This window comes from Eleginops maclovinus, chromosome 4 (genome assembly GCF_036324505.1).
Source record: "Eleginops maclovinus isolate JMC-PN-2008 ecotype Puerto Natales chromosome 4, JC_Emac_rtc_rv5, whole genome shotgun sequence".
Taxonomy (NCBI): domain Eukaryota; kingdom Metazoa; phylum Chordata; class Actinopteri; order Perciformes; family Eleginopidae; genus Eleginops; species Eleginops maclovinus.
In genome coordinates this window covers 34,870,973-34,897,014 of record NC_086352.1, presented here as the reverse complement: position 1 = coordinate 34,897,014, position 26,042 = coordinate 34,870,973, and the positions used below count along the sequence as shown (strand labels likewise).

Here is a 26,042-nt window from a genome sequence, read left to right as displayed (position 1 = left end):
ATCTTTCTCTATGTAAGATACTTATTTATGTTCTCTGCTGCAACTCCAACATTTTCTTCCTGGTCATCAATAAAGGTGATCTTGTAATTAGACATAGAGCTCGTGCAGCGCTTGGACACACATTACAGGTTGCGAGTGAAGATGATCCTGCTGTTCCTCTCTGGACTGTACCACGTTACACTTTCACTCCGGGAGCTGTCCACTGCACTTTCACTTCCCTTTTAAAGAAAACTACACATCAAATAAAGTTAATGAATAAAATGTTTTCCATTAAAGTATAACTCTACATACAGTCAATGAAAGTTATGTTGAAGCAAATAGCACTTATCATGTTGGCTCTGCCCCCACCCCCCCCCCGTGGTAACGGTTCAGAGAGACTTCCATTTTACACAGTGACTGCTAGCTGAACCTAAAGTGACAGAGCACAACTTCTCCAGCAGCCCGCCTCTCTCCAAAGACAGCATGCTTAGCGTTATACAGTAAGCTGACCAAACCAAAACGACATTTTGTTTTAAGCACAAGTCAATTTAACAGTGGCGTAGAAACACGGGTAAGTTTGAAATTATCAGACGCTATTGTAGCTAGCTAACGTTACAGTGCCAGTGTGTGTAGCTGCCAAACGAAAGTTGTGTTAATAAAATAAAGCTCGCGCGAGTGTTTTTAAAGCTAGTTGTACTGTCCACTGTCACTGTTATGGCAGTTTAATATGACAGTAATGTGTTTATGAGATGACGTCATGATAGAGTTGCTGTGGTTTGCACCAGTATGATGTCAGCTGTTTGTGGAGCGGTGAAGCAGCCCCGGTAACGTTACGCTTCGCATTTCAGAGGTCTAAAGAGAATGTCACCAAACCCGGAAGTGGTCACTGTCACTCCTCCCTGTTAGCATCTGTCACTCTCACAGGACCCTGCTGAAAGGCTGATTCTAAAGACTTCTGGCATAAGGTACTACTGTCAAAGTACTTTTTCTTGATACTTTTAAAGAGTATGTTCATCTAATGATTTTGAGCTATTAAGATACCAAATGGCTTTGGGTATCAATGATTGCATTTACATTTGTCTATTTATGTTGTCATACACCTGAAATAGTCATGACATAGTTATTAATGGATGGTCCATGACAGCCACTCTATTACCACCATCTGTGTTTTGGCTAAATCATTATTTATTCTGGGGACATTGTGTGTCACAATCATCTTTATTTTACTGGGCTGACTCAGCAATGCTTTGTTGACCTGGTACACAGTGAAACACAGAGCCACACGCTGCCTTAGTCCGGACAAAAGGCTGTTAAAGAGAGGAATAAATGTATTTGTAAATGTTATCGGCTTAATGGGAACGTTCTCTTAGAATGAGCGCCTGCTGGTGAGTCCCTACTGCTGCTGAATTTAAAAGGTCAGAATCCTTAGGTGTCACTGCAGTCCAACATCATTCAATCATTTGTTATTAAGTTCATCTGTAATGAGTGTAACAAATTACAGTCATTACATCACTATGTCTACTTCACTAAGTATTTCATTGTCTTATAGATACTTGTTGCAACACACGGTATTTATGAAGATGTTGGTACAGTATGTGTTTTTAAACCTTTCAAATCCTTAGCAATAAGCAGTCATGAGGCACATGTCTATTACTGTTGATTTCTGCCTCCTTTTTAATCCAGTATTGTGGCTCTTCTACCTATGCTTAGGTGTTTAACCTTTGACCTAGTTCATGATTTTCTCCTTCCTCTGTCTCTATTCCCATGGCATATGTCTTTGGCCTTGGGGGTGCTGTAATCTCCCTTAAGGAGGGGCAGCTCTGGCACTTTGATGCCAGTTTCTGACCGAGCACAAGCTGACCTGAGATAGTTTATTGTTCAGGGACGTCTAGAAGCCCTTCTTATCTTGAACGTAGGTTCCCTTGCGTACATTCTTTTCCATGGACGACAGCTCTAGTTAGATTCAGGGTCCATATTTGTCTAGTCTCACTGATGAGGAATGTTGATTATACACTCTGAACTAGTTAAAACCTCGGACTGCAGTAGAGTTCTTCAGAATTGGTCGGGCAGCCGCTGTGTCAACTCGTGGCTGCAGCAAATGTCTTGTCAATTCTCCGGCTGTTAACTTCATAATAAACCCTCAGTGTTTGCATCAAAGTTCCAGCTCTCCCTGTGTCTCTCTGAGGTTCCTCTCCATTGCTCCAGAAGTTTCCATCACAGAGGAAGTCTACATCCTTGTAGTGTTAGCACAAATCAGTCCTCATTTACATATGAGAACTATTTAGCACTGTTATCTTTAGAACAGGTTATCTCAAACCATAATTGGCATTCAGATGAGAATGGTGCGAGTGTTAATGTGGCTCCAGATACTGCTGTGTTTCTCTCACCGGTTTGAAATTGTAAGATAGCTTTTTTTAAAGACGAACATGTATTCATTTGCTTCAAAGTGGTCTGAACTGATAACAAAGGTATTGGTCATGCAGGAGACCCAGCTCAGGTTTAAATGTTGAACCAGTTGATTTGAAGTCGAATGTCATTCATTTACCATATACCTGAGCTGATTTTAGTCTGCAAAAAGATTTGAGTCTTATCAGTCCGGTGCAACTTGCACAAATATTACAACACAGGGAACCAACCACCAGGGGGCACTGAACGGCACCCTCCTGTCAAACAGTCAGAGAGCAGACAGTAGGAAAGAATGAGGGACAGACAGCTCCATGTAGGCAGCGTGCAGAGAGAGGACCCACAGCCGTCTAAACAGTCAGAGTTCTGAGTCAGGGGTCAGCCCTCGTCTTGGAACAAATACCATGATTATAACCCTATTTACAGAGGTTCATTCAAAACCTTCATTTGTTTCGTATTATCTTTCATATTTTGAAAAGACAGTAATGCAATGTCAAATACAGACAGAACCTTCTCGCTGGGGACTGATGATGAAAACTATTCTCATAATAATAAGGAACATTTCAAACATGTCTGTATAGGCCAAGTAGTATCTCGTTTTAAGGATATTTCTCATTTCCACAAAAATAACATTTGAAAAAAATGACATCTGGATTTAGAAGGAGCACAGCTTGGGATGATATTTAAAGCGCTTTAATTTAAAAACGTCTACATCAGAATGTGCTGATATTGTCTGAGTCTCTGTTGAAGTGAACTTGGTCTGCAGAAACAGGAAGTCTCAGTGTCCTCTGAATTTAAACTCATATTGGTCTTGTGTTCTATATTAATACATTTGATTAATTATTTACACAATTGAAATGATTTTTTCCTCTAATACAGTTTGCATGCAGTAGTTTTAAAAATAAAGAATTCATTGTATTTGTTATTTAACATTCACACAGATTGATCACTGGGAAAACAGAGGTTGGCATGGAAACATGTAAAGGCCCCTGATGTTAGCAGTTTTTATTCATCACTGCTGGATCCTGTTTTGAAAGGACACAGGGGGTTTGAAGATACCCCTGATATTTAAAGGATGAACCCCCCCAGCCCTCACATTGGTGTTCCACGCTCTGTTACATGTGTCAATATGTGTGTGTGTGTCTTTATGTTGTGTATTTATTTGTAATTGTTTCCTGTGTGTGTGTGTGTGTGTGTGTGTGTGTGTGTGTGTGTGTGTGTGTGTGTGTGTGTGTGTGTGTGTGTGTGTGTGTGTGTGTGTGTGTGTGTGTGTGTTTGTGTGTGTGTGTGTGTGTGTGTGTGTGTCATGAGTAGTAGTGCGAGGCCCTGGATGGATAGCCTGGACCCTGAGAGCCTGTATGTGTCTCCAGACCAGATGGGACAGCCCCCACTCACCCTCCCCACCTCTGAGGTCTCCACCTTGGCATTAGAGGGGTAAGAAGCTCCGACAGCAGTTTGGGGGGTGTTACAGGTGGTTATGGAAAATCTGTGGACCTCCAGGACCCCCTGCCCCACCCTGTAGCCATGTAGCTCGCTCACAGTCAATAAGTCTTTACCATAGACTTAGAGAGAGTGAAGTGATGATTAGTGTAGCCACCCGGAAGTGAGCTAGGGCTCCCTCGAAGAAAAGCTAAGAGATCTCTCCATTTGATTTTGGAACATTTCAGAAAGTAATCTCTTATATTAACAGTACTTGTACTGATTGTTAAAGTACTGTTATGTAGTGTACGATTATAAACAAATTACAGCATGGTCACATGACTTCACGCCACCACCACTAAGCTAAAGGCGGCTAATGTTGGGCTACAAAGGAACAACAGCACGGTCACATAACTTCACGCCACCACCGCTAAGCTAAAGGCGGCTAATGTTGAGCTATAAATGAACTACAAGACGGTCACATGACTTCACGTCACCACTGCTAAGCTAAAGGTGGCTAATGTTGGGCTATAAAGGAACTACAGTACGGTCACATAACTTCACGCCACCACCGCTAAGCTAAAGGCGGCTAATGTTGAGCTATAAATGAACTACAAGACGGTCACATGACTTCACGTCACCACTGCTAAGCTAAAGGTGGCTAATGTTGGGCTATAAAGGAACTACAGTATGGTCACATAACTTCACGCCACCACCGCTAAGCTAAAGGCGGCTAATGTTGAGCTATAAATGAACTACAAGACGGTCACATGACTTCACGTCACCACTGCTAAGCTAAAGGCGGCTAATGTTGGGCTATAAATGAACTACAGCACGGTCACATGACTCCACGTCACCACTGCTAAGCTAAAGGCGGCTAATGTTGAGCTATAAATGAACTACAAGACGGTCACATGACTTCATGTCACCACTGCTAAGCTAAAGGTGGCTAATGTTGGGCTATAAAGGAACTACAGCATGGTCACATAACTTCACGCCACCACCGCTAAGCTAAAGGCGGCTAATGTTGGGCTATAAAGGAACAACAGCACGGTCACATGACTCCACGTCACCACTGCTAAGCTAAAGGCGGCTAATGTTGGGCTATAAATGAACTACAGCACAGTCACATGACTCCACGTCACCACTGCTAAGCTAAAGGCGGTTAATGTTGGGCTATAAATGAACTACAGCACAGTCACATGACTCCACGTCACCACCGCTAAGCTAAAGGCGGCTAATGTTGGGCTATAAATGAACTACAGCACAGTCACATGACTCCACGTCACCACCGCTAAGCTAAAGGCGGCTAATGTTGGGCTATAAATGAACTACAGCATGGTCACATGACTCCACGTCACCACTGCTAAGCTAAAGGCGGCTAATGTTGAGCTATAAATGAACTACAAGAGGGTCACATGACTTCACGTCACCACTGCTAAGCTAAAGGTGGCTAATGTTGGGCTATAAAGGAACTACAGCATGGTCACATAACTTCACGCCACCACCTCTAAGCTAAAGGCGGCTAATGTTGGGCTATAAAGGAACAACAGCACGGTCACATGACTCCACGTCACCACTGCTAAGCTAAAGGCGGCTAATGTTGGGCTATAAATGAACTACAGCACAGTCACATGACTCCACGTCACCACCGCTAAGCTAAAGGCGGCTAATGTTGGGCTATAAATGAACTACAGCACAGTCACATGACTCCACGTCACCACCGCTAAGCTAAAAGAGGCTAATGTTAGGCTATAAAGGAACAACAGCACAGTCACATGACTTCACGTCACCACCTGTAAGCTAAAGGCGGCTAATGTTGGGCTATAAAGGAACTAACATCACGGTCACATGACTTCATATCACCACCTCTAAGGCTAATGCTCAGTATGATGACCTTTAGTAGTCTCATTCAAACACTTAGCAACCACTATTTTTAAGACACAAAAAAGCTTCAGACCTTCACCAGTGGGGTATTTACTGACATATTTTATGTCGTAGAACAAAACGTTAAAATCACTTCAGCTTGTGATAACAACAGATCTTATTTCAGGCCTTTAAAAAAAAAAATAATTCAGAAAACATCGACTTCAGACAAGGTCACCTGACGTGCTAAAATGCTAACACATTTCAGGGTTATAGGACTTATTTTTTCATCACTCCGTAGGGTCCTAACATAGAAATATACAAACAGCTAAGCACATACCCACAGTTCAGTGCCCTTTAGCCAAAAAGGAAGTAAAAATGTATTCTAATGTTTTAACTGCAATATGAGAGCTGCCTGTTGTTAGCATGATCTGATAACATGTTTTTTTTATCGCCATGGCTTCTTCTATTAATATAACTCATTTGCTACATTATGAATGAGTTGTAGTTATTGCTTAAAACAAAGGAAAAACCCCAGAGTCCTGTAGGCCTGGCCAACCTGCACAGAGGTGACTCAAATATGTGTGTGTGTTTGTATTAACCTCATGATCCTGCATGACAAACGGGCCTGTTGGTAAACTCTGAACACTGCTGGAACATACCATTCAGATATTCAGAGCAGCTTCCTCTCAGAGCGGCAGAGTGGCACTCCGTCAGATGGAGGAGTAGAGCCCCACACTGCATTGGATACGTGAACGTTTTTTTTTTTGTCATACTGTTTGACTAAATGTTTAGGTAGCTAACTAGCTTACATTTTTTCCATCTCAACATTGGCGTATTGTACAGGCTATAATGTCTCATCACAACTATCTCTTACATTATATTTGTCACTGAATAGAAGGTTGAACTACATTATTTTATTATATATCGATAGAACGTTTTCCAATTCATGTATTTCAACCTATTTAAATATAAAAATATACCGCTCTGCTTCTTCGAACGCTCTTATTTTAGTGTTGGGCGTGCTATTGGATCAGGGGTCGCTCCCTATGTGGAGGGCACAATATGTGCGCTGTAATAAAGATATAGCTGTGATAAGCACAGGAGGTCCCCATATATTGTTGGGTTAGGTTATCCAACAAATCTCCTTTATCTGAAGCCATCTAGAAAGATGGTTTTGTTATTTCAAAGACTTGTGTTTTTTAGAAATATGCTCCCTGGGATAATAGTGTGCTGTCATGTTGCAGAATGAAATGCTCCGTTGTGTGGACGGAAACGATGTGCAGCAGCATGGGGTTAAGTCCAGCCAACAACCACCTGAAGGCAGGTTGTAGTTGAGTGTTGCATGTTGCAGAGTTTATGTCATTGCAGAGGTGCGGGGGTCTTTGTGTGTGCGCTGTGGGTTGCACAGAGACAAAAGCCAGTGTCATATGACATCGGCTTCCTTCTGTTTTTACACACATGAATCACACACAAACCACTGCAGGCTGCAGGACAACAGGGTAAACAGAGCCCCCCCTCCAGCCGGAACCTAATTGTTAGCCCCTGGTGTGGCTAGTCCAGGGATTAGCTACTGGCTGGGGAGTACTATTCACTCCCTCTTTCATTCCCTCTGCCCACTGGGCCTTATCACCATCAATCTGACACCATGTTTATCTGACGCTGCAGCCAGATCTGCTGGCCTAGGAGAAACGTTCACAAAGGCCGTGGATCATCAGCACTTTGATTGTGGGAGCCCAAATGGCCATTACTTCTCTGGCCCCAGTGATCCCAGCAGCCCCCCATGATCTGCATGCAGTGGTCAGACCCGTCCCAGAACCTGGAAAGCCAACCTAAAGGCCTGTCACTTTGTGTCTGTCATTTGTTCCTCCATCTCAAAGGAAGGCGGTGCAGCCACACTGTGTTTGTTGTGTTTGTGTTCCAGTGGACGGGTTCTCCATGTGCATCAGTTTGTTGCGACACACTGTTTTTCTCTTCCGTTTGTGCACTGTTATACCCTTCACCAGGGACCTACCAATAAGTGTACCGTCTGGAGTTTACCACCAGCATCTGATCACTGCGTCCAGTTAGTGCCACTGTCCTGTTGTGTTCAGAGAAGGAGAAAGAAACGGCATCATGGCTTCTTTTAAGTTGGATTTCCTCCCTGAGATGATGGTGGATCACTGCTCTTTGAATTCTAGTCCTGTGTAAGTAGCTCGCTCTGGCCGCTCTGTGAGTATTCAATGTTTCCTAGGGTTGTCCTTTGTTTCTGGGAATCGGTCTGAATGGATGTGTCTATTTTAAGGGCTTTATTCTGATTTACTTGCTAGCAGTACTACTCCATGTTGTAGTGTGTCAGGTGATGAAAGCCTCCATTAGATTAAATGTTCTTCCACGCAGCCTTCAGTGAATAAGAGGTGTTAAAGTTACATCCTATTCCTTCTTTAGGCTATGTATTATTTGACTGATTCTGATTCCAGCTCAGATGGTCATCAGCTCCTGTTCTGATGGAAACCTGTCTGTTAATCAACACATTAAAAAAGGGTTATGTGCTAAAAATTGTTCATATTAACAATGAATGCCTACCTAGTAGTTCTAATAACTAACTGTAGAAATGTCACAGTATTTAAGTATTTTATCCTCCTTTGGGCCTTTCCCTTGCAGCACATCCCTGGAAATAGGATTGTTAACTCCCAACGTTGTATCATCACTGATGACAGGGACAGGATTTCCCCCAGACATCAGACATTATATTGGTAGACATGATGACAAGTAAAGTAATGTAATATAATAAGTGTGCGTCAGTATTTTGTTGGGGAAAATATACTCTCTTTATTCTCAAAAACAGAACTATCAGAAACTACAGCCATTAACACCACAGGGAAACGGAAAAGAAAAAAACACACACAGAAAACACTGAAAATAACGGAACATATCGGTCCATTTAACTCGTCTCCCACTGCCATGACGTTATCCAGCTTTTGATGACTCATATGGAAAAACAAAACGTTGACAAAAGCAAAATTACATTGTTGAATTTATTCCGTCTAAGCCATGGAAATGTACATTCTGCTTAGTGAGCATGCAGATCTATAACAGGCACCAGGAGGGTATCCAAGCTTTGTATTCTGAGCTGGCATTGGTTGGTTTGTATCGGCCACGCCCCCAGCCTTAATATGGAAGTTCTACATCCTCCTCTGACCTCTAAGCAGTGCCCAAAATAAATAAAACATGATTGGAGCATAATTCAACCTGTCAATTAGGGAAATAAATAGTACAAATGCAGAGATAATTGATAAGAAAACTCTGCTGAAGTGCCTGTTTGTGTGGACAGAATTTCAGAGGTGCATTAGTGCAGTAACACGAGCTAGTGAGGGGGGCAGTAGTGGAATCAAGCCCCTGCTGAAGCAGCTCAACATGTAGCTTGTAGTGAATTGAACCGCTCCGCTGGCTCTCAGCTTGTTGGAGCCTTTTCCTCTAGACCAGCTTATTATGCTCATCATGAACAGTTCTTAAACAGTTGCTACGGGTGTGTCAAATCTAAGCCTTATTGGCCATCTGTGTTAGGGAGCGGACTCCTCCTCTACCAGCAGTACAGTCCAGCAGCAGGTTCTTCACATAGTAGGACTGGGATGGGGCATGGGGGGAGGAAGGGTAACACAAGGACTGTAGAAGGTTAACAAACAGTGGAGGCAGAGGGCTTCAGGTAAACAATAACACTAGACATACTTGTCATAAAAAGTAACTCGATGTATTACAAGACTAGATATAGAGAAGACTCTCTAACACTGGTGATTTATTAGAGACATAAACGTGTAGTCGGTGATTGTTCTGTGGAAAACATCATTTCTGTTAGCGGCATAAAATCACCCTGCTTCCTCTTTGTGACTTTGTTTACTCACTAAATTTGTTCAGCAAATGCAAAGCAATTACCGAATAATGCTTAGAACGTTTTTAAAGAATTTTAATTCAACACATGGCAACCAGTAAATGCCAGCTTCTGACTGAGAGGTATTCATTCATTTAGCGCTTTTCCACCCGCTTCACATTACATATTACATATATTCCACATAATGCATACTGTGGACCCACAGGAGCAGTTAGGGGCAAGGGGTTTCTTGCACAGGACTCAGTGGCATGTTGACTGCAGTGGCGGCTAAGGTGGAATTGAACCTGTGCCTCCTAAACCCCTGCGCCATAGCCTGGTTTGTTGCCCACCGTTTAAAGCCTTGAGTTTGGCATTTTAGCCGTCATTATTCTTGAACCACAATTCACTGGAATCACTTTTGAAGGATTATTCGTAAGACAAAAACAGTGCAATTCATATGCGTTACTTTGTGGGTTGTTCAGTATTGTGTGAGACAGAAGAGTGACGCAGGTTTCTTGTATTTGTGTAGGAACAAATTGCAGTGCCGGTTCGACATGTGCGAGCCCCGCTGCTTCTTTGGTTTTGAAGTGAATGCGCACGTTAACGGTAGCATTGCTACAGACTATGCAAAGTAAGTAAAAAGTCAAAGCCCCCTGTGGGGGTGTATGGCCCAGTTTCACATATGTCAGCTGTGCGCCTTGAGTTGGAGTTGTTCCTGAGAGAATCAGCTGATCTACAGACACAGCGCTGTTGCATGTCTTCCAGGTGTGCCAAGCATGAAGTAGATCGAAGCTGAAATACACACACACATACACACAGAGACACACACACACACACACACACACACACACACACACACACACACACACACACACACACACACACACACACACACACACACACACACATGCATATATACAAATACACAGAGACATCATTCACTCTTTGCAAAGTCATCCGGGCTTTGACCCTTTGGCAGGACAGTTCTGTCCCTGCAGACCCTGACCCCCCAGGCAGACGGTTAGATGGGAGCCGTCACCTGGCCTCTGTCCTATCAGTCAGCATGCTTTGTCTCACATCATTGGCACTAGTCCCCCCCCATAGGCCTTTGATGCCCTCGTCAGCTGTGTTTTGGCTGCTGAGTCAAACTCTTCTTGAATCAGAAGCAGAATGTAACATTCCTCTTCAGCTTGTTGCTCTTTTAGGGAATGTGTTTGACAGTGTGAGGGTTAAACGGTGTGCTTTGTTTGATGGCAGCTCTTTAGCTGATAAACTAAATGTGGGTGTTCAGTGTTTCCTTCAGGATGTTTTTCAGCAGCGGGCTAAAAGGGTTTTGTTGTGCTATGCCAGTGACTTGCAGATGATATGTTATTAATGATAGTGTCACTAACTCAGCAGTGCACCTCAGTACAGAACAGGAGTAAATAGATCTTTCAGAGTTACTTGCCTCTTCTTATAGTTCTCATGGTTCTGCTGAGAGAGAAATCCAAAATACTTTTATACACATATATACACAATGTATGGGTAATATGACTTCATATACTCTAAAAATGTGTGGCTCTTCATTGGTATTAGTTCTGCTGCACAATAATCTGAGCTGTCATCCCTGATGCTTTCCTCTAGAGCAGCACTCATCTGGTTTGTCTTTCCGACTTTGATTGGTTTCTAGTCCAGCCTATAATAAACACAAACTGAAGCAGCCCTGCTACAGCGCATGTTTTTTTGGTTTTACTTTAAGAACACACTTCTTCTTTATTACATTAAATTACATTACATGTCAGTTGCCTGACAGTTGAAGACTTTTGACCTTCATACACTTCAATACCGTAGACATGCCTACTGGAGAAATGTGGGATTGAGTATCTTGCCCAAAGGACACTTCGACTTGGCTCAAAGAAGCTCATACCAACTTTGTTGTATCTTCTTATGATGGCATTTTTTCTTTTCTACTAGCCTCCATATGACAGTTAGTCTGTATTAATAGATATCTGTAGTGTTTGCTGACAAAAAGTAACTCAATCATGGGCATGTTTCTCAATAAATACTAGCCTTAATGTGATATGTAGTCTTCTATGACTAGTCATAGAAATAATGAGTAGAATATGTGATGATTATTATGGGAGGTTAATACTCAGCATCATCATTTCATAAAACTAGAACACTTAGAGCATCCTCACTTCCTTCAAATTGATTTCCTGCTAACTTCACTGAACAATCTGAAGCTTGACCGATTTTTCCAGCATGCTGTTGTTGAATATGTGCAGTTATAAGTAACAATATAATATTAGGAATACCGTATAGCGTCCAACTCAGATTTGTCTGTGCAGTGGGAAGAAGATGAACGGGTCTCTGGATCACCCCGACCAGCCAGACGTTGATGCCATCAAGATGTTTGTGGGACAGATTCCTCGCTCCTGGTCGGAGGAGCAGCTCCGGGAACTATTCGAGCCGTACGGAGCCGTCTACGAGATAAACGTTCTCCGAGACCGCAGCCAGAACCCTCCACAGAGCAAAGGTCAGCCTGCAGAACCGATAACACATACAGATGTCGTATAACAGTTTACTGGCTCATATGTACATGTTTTGTGAGTGTATGTGATATCATGTGGGTTCAGACACTGTGCCTCCCCAGTGTTGCTGAAGAATGATTCTTCCTCCTCTCTCTTATAACCATCATAAAAAAACTGTTATTTGTGCTAGTTTTTTTTTTATGAACTTAAACCTCTACATATTCTATTTATTCATTAATGAAAATGGGGGTTCCTTCCATTTTATTTCTTTTCATTTGTATATTTAGTATCTGTAACTTCGTGCCATCTTCTTAAGTTGGTCACAAAATATCTGGGCTCATATTGTGTTATCCATTGTCCAACATAAAACCCCCTTTATTCCCCGCGTTATAATAGGGTTGGGTTTTGGTGTTACTTGAGATATTTGATCAAAGATCACAGTGACCCAACAGGAGTACTGCCCCGCAGAGCCTCCACAGAGCACACAGGATGTAGTGAGTGTGTTCCTCAGTTGTGATACTCGGGTTTCTTTCCTCCCTCCCCTACAGGCTGCTGTTTTATAACGTACTATACTCGCAAATCAGCCCTGGAAGCACAGAACGCTCTGCACAACATGAAGATTCTTCCAGGGGTGAGTGGACACCTCCTCTGTGGACACTGCAGTGTTTGATCAACATTTAAAAAATGTGTCTTGGCAATACAAACTGTTGCACAAAGGAAACACAAAATAAGACGAGTGTTTTATATAAGAATACAAAGTTGCTTTAATGTTGCTTATGGTCTTATTTGCAACTTTCCAAAAATGAAGTCAGGACATGACATTTAGGAGAAATAGACACAACATGGTGACAAAATATCCCTTTGACGCCAAAAGGATCTTAAGAACAGATTATTAAATATCACCAGAACAGGAGTGTGTAATTCAGAGGGAGAGGGTGGGGAGACGTCTTGTTTCCTTTAGAGCATACAGTTCACTAACAGGCGGACCGCGGTCCTGGTCCGGACCCTGACGCCAACCTATACGGACCCGGACCTATAATCAATACTTTAATAAGGGATTTTCATTCATTACAAATATCTACAGTATTATTCTGTACATCTGTATAGTTCAAGTGACAATAAATATTGTTGTTTTGAATTGTACTTTGTTTGTTTGATGAGACAGTCAGTTGTTGATTACAGGCAGACGTTGATACAGCTACTAGGTCACAGCTAATGTATATCACACTCACTCATAACGCCAGTTAGACATTTTGATGTTCCGGACCTTTGCTTGAGGACATTTTCTCTAACTGGACCTCGTTGAATTTTAGTTGAATACCCCTGCCTTAGAGGATCACACAGGACCACGCTTAACAGGCTTTACATATTGTGAAAGCATTGTCCCCAGGGGGTTGTTCATCACAATCTAACATTCTTTTATTTTTTTTGTCAAAAAACAAACAAGTGGGGAATAAAATGTTTGTATTTTATCATTAAACAACAGAGGGGCCTTCTCCATACTTTACTCTGTCGCCCGTAGTCCAGCCATGATACTCTGAAACTATATTTCACCAAATATAAATACTAATGTGTCATTTGTTCCTCTGTTCAGATGCACCACCCAATCCAGATGAAGCCCGCTGACAGCGAGAAGAACAATGGTAAGGATTTTCTAGCATTCTCCTCACTAACTACCAAATCAGTATTGACTAGTAGATGCATCCATACTGACAACACTCTTAGCCAATTAAAATCTTCCTGCATGCCATTGATTATATTTCCTCTAATATGCCCCGTAAATATAATTTACTCTGCAATATAAGATTGGCTTTACGTCACAGAGCTGCATTATCTGAATAACCCAGCAGTGTGCACGTGACTTCAATCCTTTTTGGTATTTGTCTTACTGGCCATCGAAACCTCCCTCCATAAGTCATTTCTTTGTGCAGAATAAGTTTTTCTGAAGCGTATCTGAGCCTGCTCCAGTGGTCTAAGTTAATCACATCAGAGGGATATGTATTTGCACAGAAAGATAAGTGTGGATCCTGTCCCCCATCACTCACTTTGGAATCCCATTACAGTAGGGAGGGGTCTGTTAAAGCTCAGTTTGAACAGGAAGAATTATTACAGCCAGCGAAAGCCTTCAGTGTTTAGGAATGATCAATAAGAATCCATTAAGAGCCACAGAGCTCAGCTGTAGATATTGTCCTCAAGTCATTCATTTCGTAACCTGGTTTGCTACAAAAGCCATAATGAAAGATTTGTGCGTCTGATCTGGCTCCATGTACCTTGACACAGAGCAGGTGTGTTTGATGTTGTGTTGTGTTGAATACAGCAGTGGAAGACAGAAAGCTGTTTATTGGAATGATCTCCAAGAAGTGTAACGAGAATGACATCCGGCTGATGTTCTCTCCGTACGGACAGATAGAGGAGTGCCGGATACTGAGGGGCCCCGATGGGCTCAGCCGGGGTGAGGCATCTCATTTTATACACACACATGCATACATTCTCAAAGACTGGTGCTTTATGTGTGTGATGGTCTGTAGAAAGGATTTATAGTATAGTATATAAGCCTAATAACCACCAAAATAAACATTTTAAAACTAATTATATCTTGAATAAATAATAAAAACCAAGCTTGTCACACGCTGCCAACAGGGCAAGGTCTAAAGACTATATCGCATATATTCTATTTCAAGAATCTTCCAACTGAAGATTTTTTACAAGATTACCACTACAAAAAAACAACTCAACATTTTGAACCATCACCATTATGTATATTCTGTGATGAAGAAGAGGAAGACCAGATGCATTTATTTTTTATTGTCCATATGTTGCAAGTCTGTGGTCTAAGACTCAAAATTGGCTGAAGACACTCAATATTGAATTTACATTTACAGCAGCACCTCTCCTTTATGCCGCAATCCCGACCTGCAGGAGTAACACCCTGAAAATGAATTTATTAATACACACTACACAATTTCATGTTGTAAATGATAAATGAATCAGACGAAGTAAATGGCTCCTGCATAAATATCTAAACTTAAGGTGAAGCCTGAATCTCACATTGTTGCAACATCATCATTTGAGACACACACAGAGGCACATCGCTATCTAGGCTGGTAGAAACTGTTGAATGAAGGCACTGAGAGTTCTGTGATGTTTCTCTCTTTCAGGATGTGCATTTGTGACGTTCACAGCCAGACAGATGGCCCAGTCAGCCATCAAGTCAATGCACCAGTCCCAGACCATGGAGGTAAAACAACCAATGCTTTTGAAACAGTCTCAGTTTTTTGACATGCTCTTGAGTTGCAGATGATTATATATTGTCGGTCTGTGCTCAGGGCTGCTCCTCGCCCATCGTGGTGAAGTTTGCAGACACTCAGAAAGACAAGGAGCAGAAGCGCATGGCTCAGCAGCTGCAGCAGCAGATGCAGCAGCTCAGTGCTGCCTCCATGTGGGGGAACCTCACCGGCCTCAACAGCCTGGGGCCACAGTATCTGGCAGTGAGTGTGTGTTACTGTGACATGTCAAACTTAGCTTGGTACGAATCACTTTCTCCAGGTTAACTGTACAGTCCGCTCAGCGTGTTCCCTCCTCTCCCTCAGCTCTACTTACAGCTGCTGCAGCAGTCAGCCACCCAGGGGAACGCACTCAACAACCTGCACCCAGTTTCAGGTACACACACACTCACACACATTAATATAATGTTCTATATGAACCATCATGCAATCATGTACAATTGAATGTGTTGGCTCACAATGCTCCCTGGTGGCTTCAGGGTCATAAGGAGCTTTGTGTCATTCCTTCAGCCTCCAACCTGAACTGCAGCTCCCTCCAGAGGACACTGCTGATAGTGATCACAGGACAGGGGGGGGGCTGCATGTTGAACTTACTGTGTGTGTGTTTCCCAGGTCTTAATGCCATGCAGAACCTGGCCGCTTTAGCAGCAGCAGCCACTGCCACACAGGCCACGCCCACAGGCTCCAGCGTCATGACAACCTCTAGTAGCCCACTATGTGCATTAACAAGCTCAGGTAAAACCATATGACATTAAATAATGATACAATACTGTAGTCAAGGTTCCCGCAGGAGGAGATACCATATGAGTCCAGGATGTGTTTCCAGACTCTACTTCTCTCAGATTGATTCGATTAGTGGTGGTTTATCTCTGAGCTGCAGCACACACTGTAGCGCTGTGACAGTCTAATGTGTAGATCCAACATTAACTCTACATGTTCCCTGAGCAGGCTCCTCCCCCACCTCCAGCAGTAACTCCTCAGTGAACCCCATGGCCTCTCTGGGGGCCCTGCAGTCCCTCGCTGCTGGTGCTGGAGCCGGCCTCAACATGGGCTCCCTGGCAGGTACGGACCCTATACTTGACCCGTACATCTCCACTGATTAGATCCCTGACAGGAAGTACGCTTGGTGTACACCTCTAATTCTACAGAGCAGACAGGGGTAATATAAAGATTAGATAAATATAAGATGTACTTTAGTGAGGTTTTTTTTTGCAGCAGCATGGCATAAGGCATTGCACTTGAATTAAACAAAGAATAACTTAAACAGTAAATATAAACATATTCAAAATAAAAAAGAGTATCTGTAGCGTGCTTCTAAAACAAGTCAGAATACACTCCAATAGACTAAGTTACGACTGAGAGAAACTATATCCTAACATAGGATATATACATTATAACGTGTGCAAAGTAGTTGTAGTTTAAACATTCAAATCTAAATGCAGTGAGGCAGTGTGAGGAATAATACTGCATGTGAAAATAATTCAGGGTTATTGCAAGAGAAAACTGAGTTCTCTGCTAGCCAGAGGGGGGTGTTGTAGAGGTTGTCCTGTGAATGTAATTAAAGGTAAATGGACGTTAATGTTAGCTGTAGCTGCCACAGGCACGTCTGCTGCCAGTACGACAGCATACGGAAACCAGCAGTTTGTCCTCCAGAATCTGGACTGCACACTGTCTGCTGTTATTGTGTATTAGCTGTGTCACACCTACGGGGGGGGCGGGGGGGGCCTGTACTGTGTTTGAAATCCTTTTATTTAATTCATGTGAAGCATCTTTGAGTATCTTCAAAAGTGCGTTATACATTATATTTTGTATTCATTCTGACCCTCACAGCTGTCCTTGTCCATAAACAATGATATCCATGACTGTATTACTGGCTGTTTCATGGCTGCTGTCACTGTGATGCAGGCATAGCAGCGCTGAATGGCAGCCTGGGCTCTGGAGGTCTGTCTAACGGCTCAGGAAACACAATGGAGGCTCTGAGCCAGGCGTACTCCGGCATCCAGCAGTACGCCGCTGCCGCCCTGCCCAGCCTCTACAACCAGAGCCTGCTGTCCCAGCAGAGCGTGTCCGCCGCAGGCAGCCAGAAGGAAGGTGGGTTCTATGGGCTCAGAGGAGAGGAGACATGGGGAAGTGCACAGAGATTTGATACTTATCATGAGAGGGGCTGATTCAAGATGGTCAATGTTTAAAAATCACATTTATGGAAAACTGTTATAGTTTATTTTATGCATTAAAACTGATTAAACAGAATCCAGTTGATATAGTGTTTTTGAGAACCAGTACAGTATCACAACATATAATATTGAGATACTGTACTGCCACATTGTTTTCTTACACCACTTACAAAGAGGTGGGGAATATTAACTATTTAATAATTGAATGCATCTGCATGCTTCAAAGTTATCCTTTCTTCAGTCCAATTTTGAAATCCAATTGTTCAAACACTCACTGAGATGTTGAATGCAGAATATTTCAAGAAAGAAGGGGTGTGAGCAGACTCCATGCTTGATATGAAGTTGTGTTGTTTGCAGGTTGGTACAGATGTGTGGTGTGTATGTGTGTGTGTGTGTGTGTGTGTGTGTGTGTGTGTGTGTGTGTGTGTGTGTGTGTGTGTGTGTGTGTGTGTGTGTGTGTGTGTGTGTGTGTGTGTGTGTGTGTGTGTGTGTGTGTGTGTGTGTATGTGTGTTGACCTTATCACCTCCTAAGCATTGTGTCTTGTTTTAAATCTGCTGCGTCAGCGGGCGACAGTCGCAGCACCGGTAAGACGTCTCAAACCATCTCTGACCCGGCCTCATGCCATCCTGTCACCGCTCCCCTATAGCAGGAGCTGAATGTAGAGGAACTTTTAACACAAACGAGGACAAGCTCTATCCTTGTTTGTGTGTCAAAGTAAGTCCCTATACCACAGAGCCCTGGGGGGGTCATGTGCCCAAAGAATGATTGATTCTTAAATTCAGATTGGTAGGCTATGCGCACGGATTCAGCCTACATTGAGGAAATATCATCTGAATGGTGGAATTCACTTGACTGCAACGCGACAAAGCTGAGCCAGCACTGAGCGGCACGGTACACTGTTTGGTTGCACGAGTTCCATTGAATTACATTTTATTGACTAACTGGTTTTTCTGATAGAAAATGTAGAACATCTATATTATTGGAAATCTATATGACATGCAACAAATATATAGTATAATTACTTATTGAGCCTGGACGACAATATTATATGTCACATCATGGCATCATTTAGCTCACATAGTTTGGAAGACATCCTGCTTTAAGAAGCTTTCATGGTTGGAGGGAGAGTTTATATCCATATCCAAAACCATTTCTATATTTAGATTACACTCTGCTGAACTGGCTGTCGGTACTGCAGTTGCTTAACCAAATGTATAAAGACCACTTAGTCTGCAGGGCGCATTCGAGTATTGACTCGCATGAAATGAATAAACCCAGATACCTTCATCGTTCCATTTAAGTGCTTTATTCCAAAGTTTTCAATTAATCCTGTGTTGGCCCTCTGCTGACTCGAGACTTCTGCTCAGCACAAAGTAAATTGATAGAAACAAAAATACAACGGCCGTGGGGACGCGTGCGGTCAAAAACTCCAGCCTGCGCACTACCGTCTGTATAATTCTATTCTATAAATAACGAAACATAAACTTAGGGCAGACCATAAACAAAACAAAGCTTTACAAAAATGGTATAATTATAATTAAGTTCATTAAAGTTAACTTAAAAGAATATGCAATGTGCTCATCAAACCCTAAATAATTACAATAAATAAAATGCCCAAGTGGCTCTTACAGGTACTCTACATCTATGCAGACCAGAGTTTGAAGGAATACCTCTCTATAACTTCTGCTAATATCTATTACTATTTATGTATAATAAGCTAACAAACCTGAACTCCATTAACTCCTTATTTGACACTTTATTTTAAATGCTACTACTTTGCAAACTGTCTAATTTCCACATCTGAAACACTGAGTTCATGCATTGTGTTGGTTCATGTATAAAAGTAAAAGGATAATACTGAGAGAAAAAACTGTTAGTATACATTTCTCAGGAAATAACTGAAAAAAGCTTGTCTGTATGGAATGTTGTCCCCCTGTATACATACATCTATACATCTGTATATCACTTATTTTCTTTCAATTGAAGCTCTTAGTTGGACATGCTGGAGGCAAAGCGGCTTGAAACATGATGTCTTATTTTTAGCTGTGCCCAGAAGCTCTGCCGCTCGCTCTCTGGGTTGTTTTGCTTGGAAATTCCAACTCCTTGCAGCACAGTCTATACAGTAAGAGGAGGAAGGTCCAGTATGTCAGAGACAGGATTGATGGAGGGGAACTTGTCGTACACATGCTAAATATGTGGAAAAGTGAAGAATAAAAAGAAAGCATTATCTGTGAAGAGATATGTGATGATGTAGCTGAGAGTAATCAAACAAAGTAACTAACTGAAGTATATCAGCAGCAGCTGTCCGTGTCTCATAGTACCCTAGATCTTTTTCTTCCTGGAAGGTTTTTGCGTGTCGGATGATATATTTAAGCTGTGAAATGTTTTTCAAATCTGTTTCATCTGTTTGATACTCCGTCAGATTACTGTAGAGAACATCGTGCATTTCTTTTTGTAATCTGTCAGCGCTGTAATAAAGTTGCCTGTGAACCAGAGACATGCGTTGTGTTGATTAGAGTCACTCTCTGTAGTGAAGGATTACAGTTTCATATTCAGACCAGGTTTTTTTTTTTTACCCTTCTACATGCATGATCACCCTTTCAAACAATCACATGTCATAGTAATCTACACAGGAAACTTACTAACCAAGTTTAAAAATGGACAAATCCTTCCCTAAACATAGAGCACAGTAGGCAGTGTACTGGGGTTCCCACAGGTTTCCACGTCAGTCATTAATATTAATTCATATATCACTACTGGTTTATTGGCAGGTCCAGAAGGAGCCAACTTGTTCATTTACCACCTGCCGCAGGAGTTTGGAGACCAGGACCTGCTCCAGATGTTCATGCCCTTTGGAAATGTCATCTCTGCTAAAGTCTTCATCGACAAACAGACAAACCTCAGCAAGTGTTTTGGTGAGTTACGCAAAGTACATTTAGTTTAAAAGCCTTCTCGTGATCAATATGAGTCAGACCCCTTTAAATTATGTATAATGTGGGTTTTTTTTCATTATTGACCACCTCGCTGCACATTACCATTGTTTGACTTAGAAATGATTGTAGTGCTTCCGCTAAGAAAAGAAAACTATGTTCCATGGCGTATTAACAGCTGGAACTGAGACAACAAGAAGGTAATTTAAACTGACAGCAGCACTGATCGGTTTTCTGTAACTGTTCAAGTCTGTTCACCGTTTGTGATCCACTAACAAGTCCTTAAACACTGCAGAGTCCATACCATCTTCCTGTTTGTGTTTACTTCCTGTCCGTCTTCTTCTGGTGATTTCTCTGACGTCCAGCGTTCTGTCTTTAACCTCTTTCTTTCTCTCCAATGACCCTCCTTAGCAACGGTCATTATTGTACTTAACAGCGGTGTGTTAGCGAGTATTAACAACCTCTGAAATGTCCAAATTCGACCAATCAGAACCAAGTATTCAAAGTAACCATGTAATAATCTTAATAACCTAGGTTACCAGACTGCAGATTCCCTGAGGGACTTTTTAAAAAGCTGTTCTCCTTCATATCCCTCCTGTAGGATTTGTGAGCTATGACAACCCCGTGTCCTCGCAGGCCGCCATCCAGTCCATGAACGGCTTCCAGATCGGCATGAAGCGGCTGAAGGTGCAGCTGAAGCGCTCAAAGAACGACAGCAAGCCTTACTGAACACTTAGCTAGGCAGGGTGCTGTCATGGTAAGTGGAGTATGACTAACGGAGCCTGGTCCACTCAGAACTCTCTATGCATTACAGGGTGCCGCTGCTCTGCCTCTCTGGGCTCTCACATGTCCAAGCAGCGAGTCACATGACGGAAGAGCTTTCAGGCTACACTGGATTGTTCCTGTGTTATGTTGTGGTTTGTGCACTTTGTTTTCTTTTCACTAACAAGACAAACAGGTGTCTTTTTTTTTAAAGTTGAAATGTTATCAGTTTGCTGTGGTACTTTATACACATAAGAGTTGATTGTTAGGACGTGTTGCACATGTTTGGTCAGAGCCGTGCCAAATCCATCTGTGCCCCCCCCCCCCCCCCCACACACACACACACTCAGCATTATGCTCCTGATGAACAGAACTCATAACTATGTTTACTTTACAATTTCTCAAGCCTAAATGGCTGTCTTCCCTGCCTTTATATTTGACCCATGTATTATCTCTTAAAGGAGAGACAGTGATAAACACAGACATGAGCTGTCAGGGTCAGGGTACAGAGGCTGACTGTTCATGAGGAGGAGGTCCACTCAAACATGCACACAGACTTTAGACATATTAACCCTCAGTGTGAGTTTGCAGCATGTGTGTGTGTGTGTTGCAGTTGTGCAGCAGTGTGATGCTGTGGACATCTCCGAGCTGAAGGAACCCTCCTGCTGACTGCTGATTGGCTTAGCAAGGCGCCTATAGGTTTACCTGTAGTCAGCACTGGCTGGAATTGGTTTCTGTATGACGTGGATATAACAGAGTGGTGCAGGAATGAGTCCTAAAACCCTGGATATAAGTTAGCATTTTACAACATCCAATCCCCTCGTCTCATTTGTTCCGAACTTTTGGGGATTTGGAAACCTGAAATAAGGTCTGTGGTTAACACAAGCAACACATATTTTTCATGTGTTTCCTACATGAAAAATATACCATATAAAACACGTGAGTAAACCCCCCACTGGTGAAGGTCTGAAGCTTGTATGGGCTAACAACTGTCTAAATGAGACTAAACGTCATCACACCAGACATTAGCCGCCGTTAGCTTAGCGGTGCTGATGTGAAGTCATGTGACTGCTGCAGTTCCTTTATAGGAAGTTAGTTTTTTACTTCTGGTGATAGCATTTACACTTTAAACAACATAAAGTAATGTTAATATGCTGAATAAAAGGTATAACTAGCATAAACATGTGTTTGCCACAGATCTTATTTTCTGCAATATTTCAAAATCAGAGGAACAATTCCATTGCGTTTCTTCGCTAGCTTTTGGGTTTTGTCGACCTACAAAAATACATAATCACTGCACCACTCTATAGCTACTGTCATTTATTGCACTCTTTTACCTGGACGTCAGACGGACAGAGCATGATTCAGTGGAGCTCCTCCTGTGCTGTCAGCTGTACCTGGCAATACTGTGAAGTTTAAACCAAACATGATATGTCTGTTTCCCTCATCTGAATAACCAGAGTCTGTCTGATGCACATTTAATGCTTTGTTTGAATCTATTTTATGGTTTTGGCTACGTTCTACCCTGGTGTTGTGTAAAGAATCATCAACACCCCTCAGCAACTGTCCGGCTAGCTAGCAGCTAGCTCACAGAGGGCTACACCGCTGTGTCTCTCACTGAACTTATTCATATCAATGTCAACTTGCCCAAGGCAAACCTGTTAGATGTGCAAGATATTGTTTTATTTAATTTTATAGAACTAGGAAGTGAGACAATTGTTGAGCTGTATATTTAAACTATTATGCCTTTTCTATTTTTGTATAGGTTTTATACTTCCCCTGTGTGTCGGGGAACTATTTATTGCCTAAATTATTTATCTGAATTGAAATTTTTTTGAAAGTCAAATGTTCAGTCCAACAGCTGAACTTGATCTCCGTGTGTGTGTCTTCTCCCTGCCTGTTTGGTGATGTGTACTTTGTGTCAGTGTGGCATGGACTGTGTGTGTAGGACCCATCTGGTACACACTTCTTACATCTCTTTCTGTCATACATGCCTTCATCTGAATAAACCACTCATTTTACAAAAACACAGGGAGCATAGTTTGTTCTAAAGGTCAACATGTGTCTGTCCTGTCTTCATGTGAGGAAGAGTGCGATCTCTTTCATTGTTATCCACTTTACACCGGGCCAGGTCCTGGTCCAAGTTCTAGAATTGGGACTAGACCATCAAACGTCACCACGAGGATTACTGTCACTCCCTGTGTTCCCACTGGAAGAGTCTTACTGTACCAAAGCATTCTTTAAATTGCACAAACATCATAACTGTGAGTGGGTGTGTGTGATTTGGTGTGTGTGTGTGTGTGTGTGTGTGTGTGTGTGTGTGTGTGTGTGTGTGTGTGTGTGTGACAGATTAGACAAAAGAGGAGCTTCCAGAAGGTAAACTAAAAAGGGTTGAGTGTTGTTTAAGAGAGATTCACAGATTTAAATGTTACGAGCCAATATCATTTTCTATCTTATTAAGAAGCTTATCTGATATCATACACAAACAACTGTTGCCCCTGTTGTTTACACCTTGTTTGTCCTTTAAGGGCAACTTTACTGCTGGTACATTTTCTGAGTGAACAGGGGTCAGCTGAATCCCTCTCAGGGTCTGTCTCTATGGCTCATCGTTCAGGAAACTTCCCTTCATGTTCATCAGACGTCAACAGTGACACATTTTGTTCTTCTGTCTGAGCAGTACATTTTTACTGTGGCACACCAGCTTAATGTCTTGAATTAACAGAAACATATTTAAAAGGAGTAAAAAAATAAAAAGTAAAACATAATAATGAAAAGACCAAAACCAAGAAGGTCTCTGGCTGTCTTTGGGGCACATTCATCCGGACCACCTTAGGTTTCTCAGTTGGGAAAATAGTGCATTTGTTTGGGACTATTTTCAGCGGTGGGTTAGTCCACATTTAGAGTTCTTGTGATATTTCTGGAAGCCACAGGTTTATATTTATTCCTCTGTGACATTAGTATGCCAATCATCAAGCAACAACAATGTGACTGTGACACAAATCAGTCCTGATCAAAGTGAACCCATCCACTGTCTCAAGAGCTTACTAAAATATACTCAAACTATAAGCTGATTCTATGGTAGAGAAAATGCAACATATGCACAAAGGTTAGCTGTGACAGCAATTATGCTTAAACATGCACTACTGCTAATATGGTATATTTAAAATAAAACAATGTAAAGCACTTCTCAAATCCATTCCTTCATCAGTCATTTGGAGTAGCATTGTTGTGGAACATTTACATTTTTATTCTCATCAATTTTAATTGCAATATCTGAATACCATTGAACCCTTAATAGATAAAAGCAGATCAGTATTAAATATAATATATTATTATTATTATTATTGTGATTATTATAGCAGTCGACCTCTCCGGATGGGATTGTTTATCTCTGTTGAACCTGCATGTTGTCATCGATTCTGTGCTGGCCTTGTGTTTCAAATGTCGTGTGTGTGTGTGTGTTTGTGTGGCTCATCCTCTGTCCCTGACACTGATGTTTTCTCATTCTTACCCCCCCCCGTCTGTGTTCCATTGCAGTTTCATTTAGTGTGTCTCCCTGTTGTGTTTTCTTTTTGTTTTCTCTAGATCTCTTCCTGTTTGCCCTAGCATGTCGCTGTGGCGTCACTTCATCGTCCAGTCCTTGTCTTCTGCTCTTCTCTGACGTTTCCAATGTCACACTGACCTTGTTTTTGGCATTGATTACCAGGAGGTTGTGTGTTGTTGTCATCCATTCTGTTTGTCCTCTGTCCCGCCAGCCGGGGAAGACTGCCCCTGGAAACGTTTAAGGGTTCCTTTCAAAATTGTTACAGCCAAACAGAGAATCTATTTTTCTAGAACTGACACATAACCAGTAGTTTTTCCAAAATCAGTTTGAGCGAAGGGTGACTTTAACTTATTGCTGTGTTGTGGGCAGTCCTCCAGAGCTCTGTGTGTGTGTGTGTGTGTGTGTGTGTGTGTGTGTGTGTGTCACATGTTGTTATTGGTCATTTAATGCTAGGCTAGCAGAGGGTTCCAGTAGAGAGATGTTCTGAGGACTGAAAGCACAGCTGCTGTTCTGCTCTGTGAGAATCACACACAATCCAGAGGGACTTTTGTCACATAAATACAGTGTATTTAGTATGCATGTTTTTGTATTATCTGCACTGAAATTGTGATCTAAATTGTGTTAAATTAAATTATGAATAAACTGGTGCCAAATGTTTTGCACAATCAGTATTTTTGCTCTTTTCATGTAGTTGCACAGGTGATGTGTGTCAGACCGCTTTATGTTAGTGCCACTCGTTGCATCATGAAGGGGTTTTGTGAGGTGTCGCGGATCAATATTAACCCCTCTGTGTGTGTACTGTATGTATACAGAGTAGACCCACACTGAGGGTAATTTACCATTCACCCATGCTCTCATCCTGCTTCTGTTACATCTTATTTTTCTTCTTAGTCCTTTCCTGGTGTGTGACAGGGTTAGGAAGACTACCTTCTAGAAGGTTCAACCTGCAGAACATCAGCTTCTCACATGAATAGGCAAACATGGCACCTCATGTCTCGGTGTCAAAGCTGAAAAAGCTGACTAAAATATCATCCATCTGAAGTGTGGAGTGCTCAACGTTGATGATATTATGATCGACAACTAATGACAAATGCCAACTAAGTTTAGAGACATCTTTCTTACTGAACTGTTGCTTTAGCTACCATGCTACACAGACCTTGCTAATCATTTTAAACCGATGCTAGCCCCACTTTATCGCTAGTTATTACATGGTTTAGTCGAATACTCGATTCTGATCAGTCAATTCAGAACATGTTGTTAATCCAGTTGTACAGACCACTGTCAAGGACTATATTGACAGTTGTTAAGGAGGATAAAGAAAGA

At 42.1% G+C, this 26,042-nt stretch overlaps 1 protein-coding gene across 10 annotated transcripts; it reads left to right on the top strand.

Annotated features, from left to right (window-relative positions):
- The first annotated feature begins 371 nt into the window (after positions 1 to 371).
- celf1 (cugbp, Elav-like family member 1) lies at positions 372 to 25,390 on the top strand. Of its 10 annotated transcripts, none has more exons than XM_063881463.1 (16): positions 382 to 479; positions 828 to 944; positions 3,697 to 3,816; positions 10,044 to 10,145; positions 11,842 to 12,029; positions 12,573 to 12,655; positions 13,619 to 13,667; positions 14,342 to 14,476; positions 15,183 to 15,262; positions 15,351 to 15,512; positions 15,615 to 15,684; positions 15,921 to 16,043; positions 16,257 to 16,370; positions 17,214 to 17,399; positions 20,255 to 20,398; positions 21,015 to 25,390. In XM_063881463.1, the coding sequence occupies exons 3-16, from the start codon at positions 3,713 to 3,715 to the stop codon at positions 21,140 to 21,142; spliced, it is 1,668 nt and encodes a 555-aa protein (XP_063737533.1). In that variant the 5' UTR covers positions 382 to 479; positions 828 to 944; positions 3,697 to 3,712; the 3' UTR covers positions 21,143 to 25,390. The 10 variants fall into 10 exon arrangements, with proteins under 10 accessions (XP_063737536.1, XP_063737533.1, XP_063737532.1 ...); XM_063881462.1 differs by having other exon boundaries at positions 386 to 550; XM_063881464.1 differs by lacking the exon at positions 828 to 944 and having other exon boundaries at positions 386 to 550.
- Positions 25,391 to 26,042: the final 652 nt, after the last annotated feature.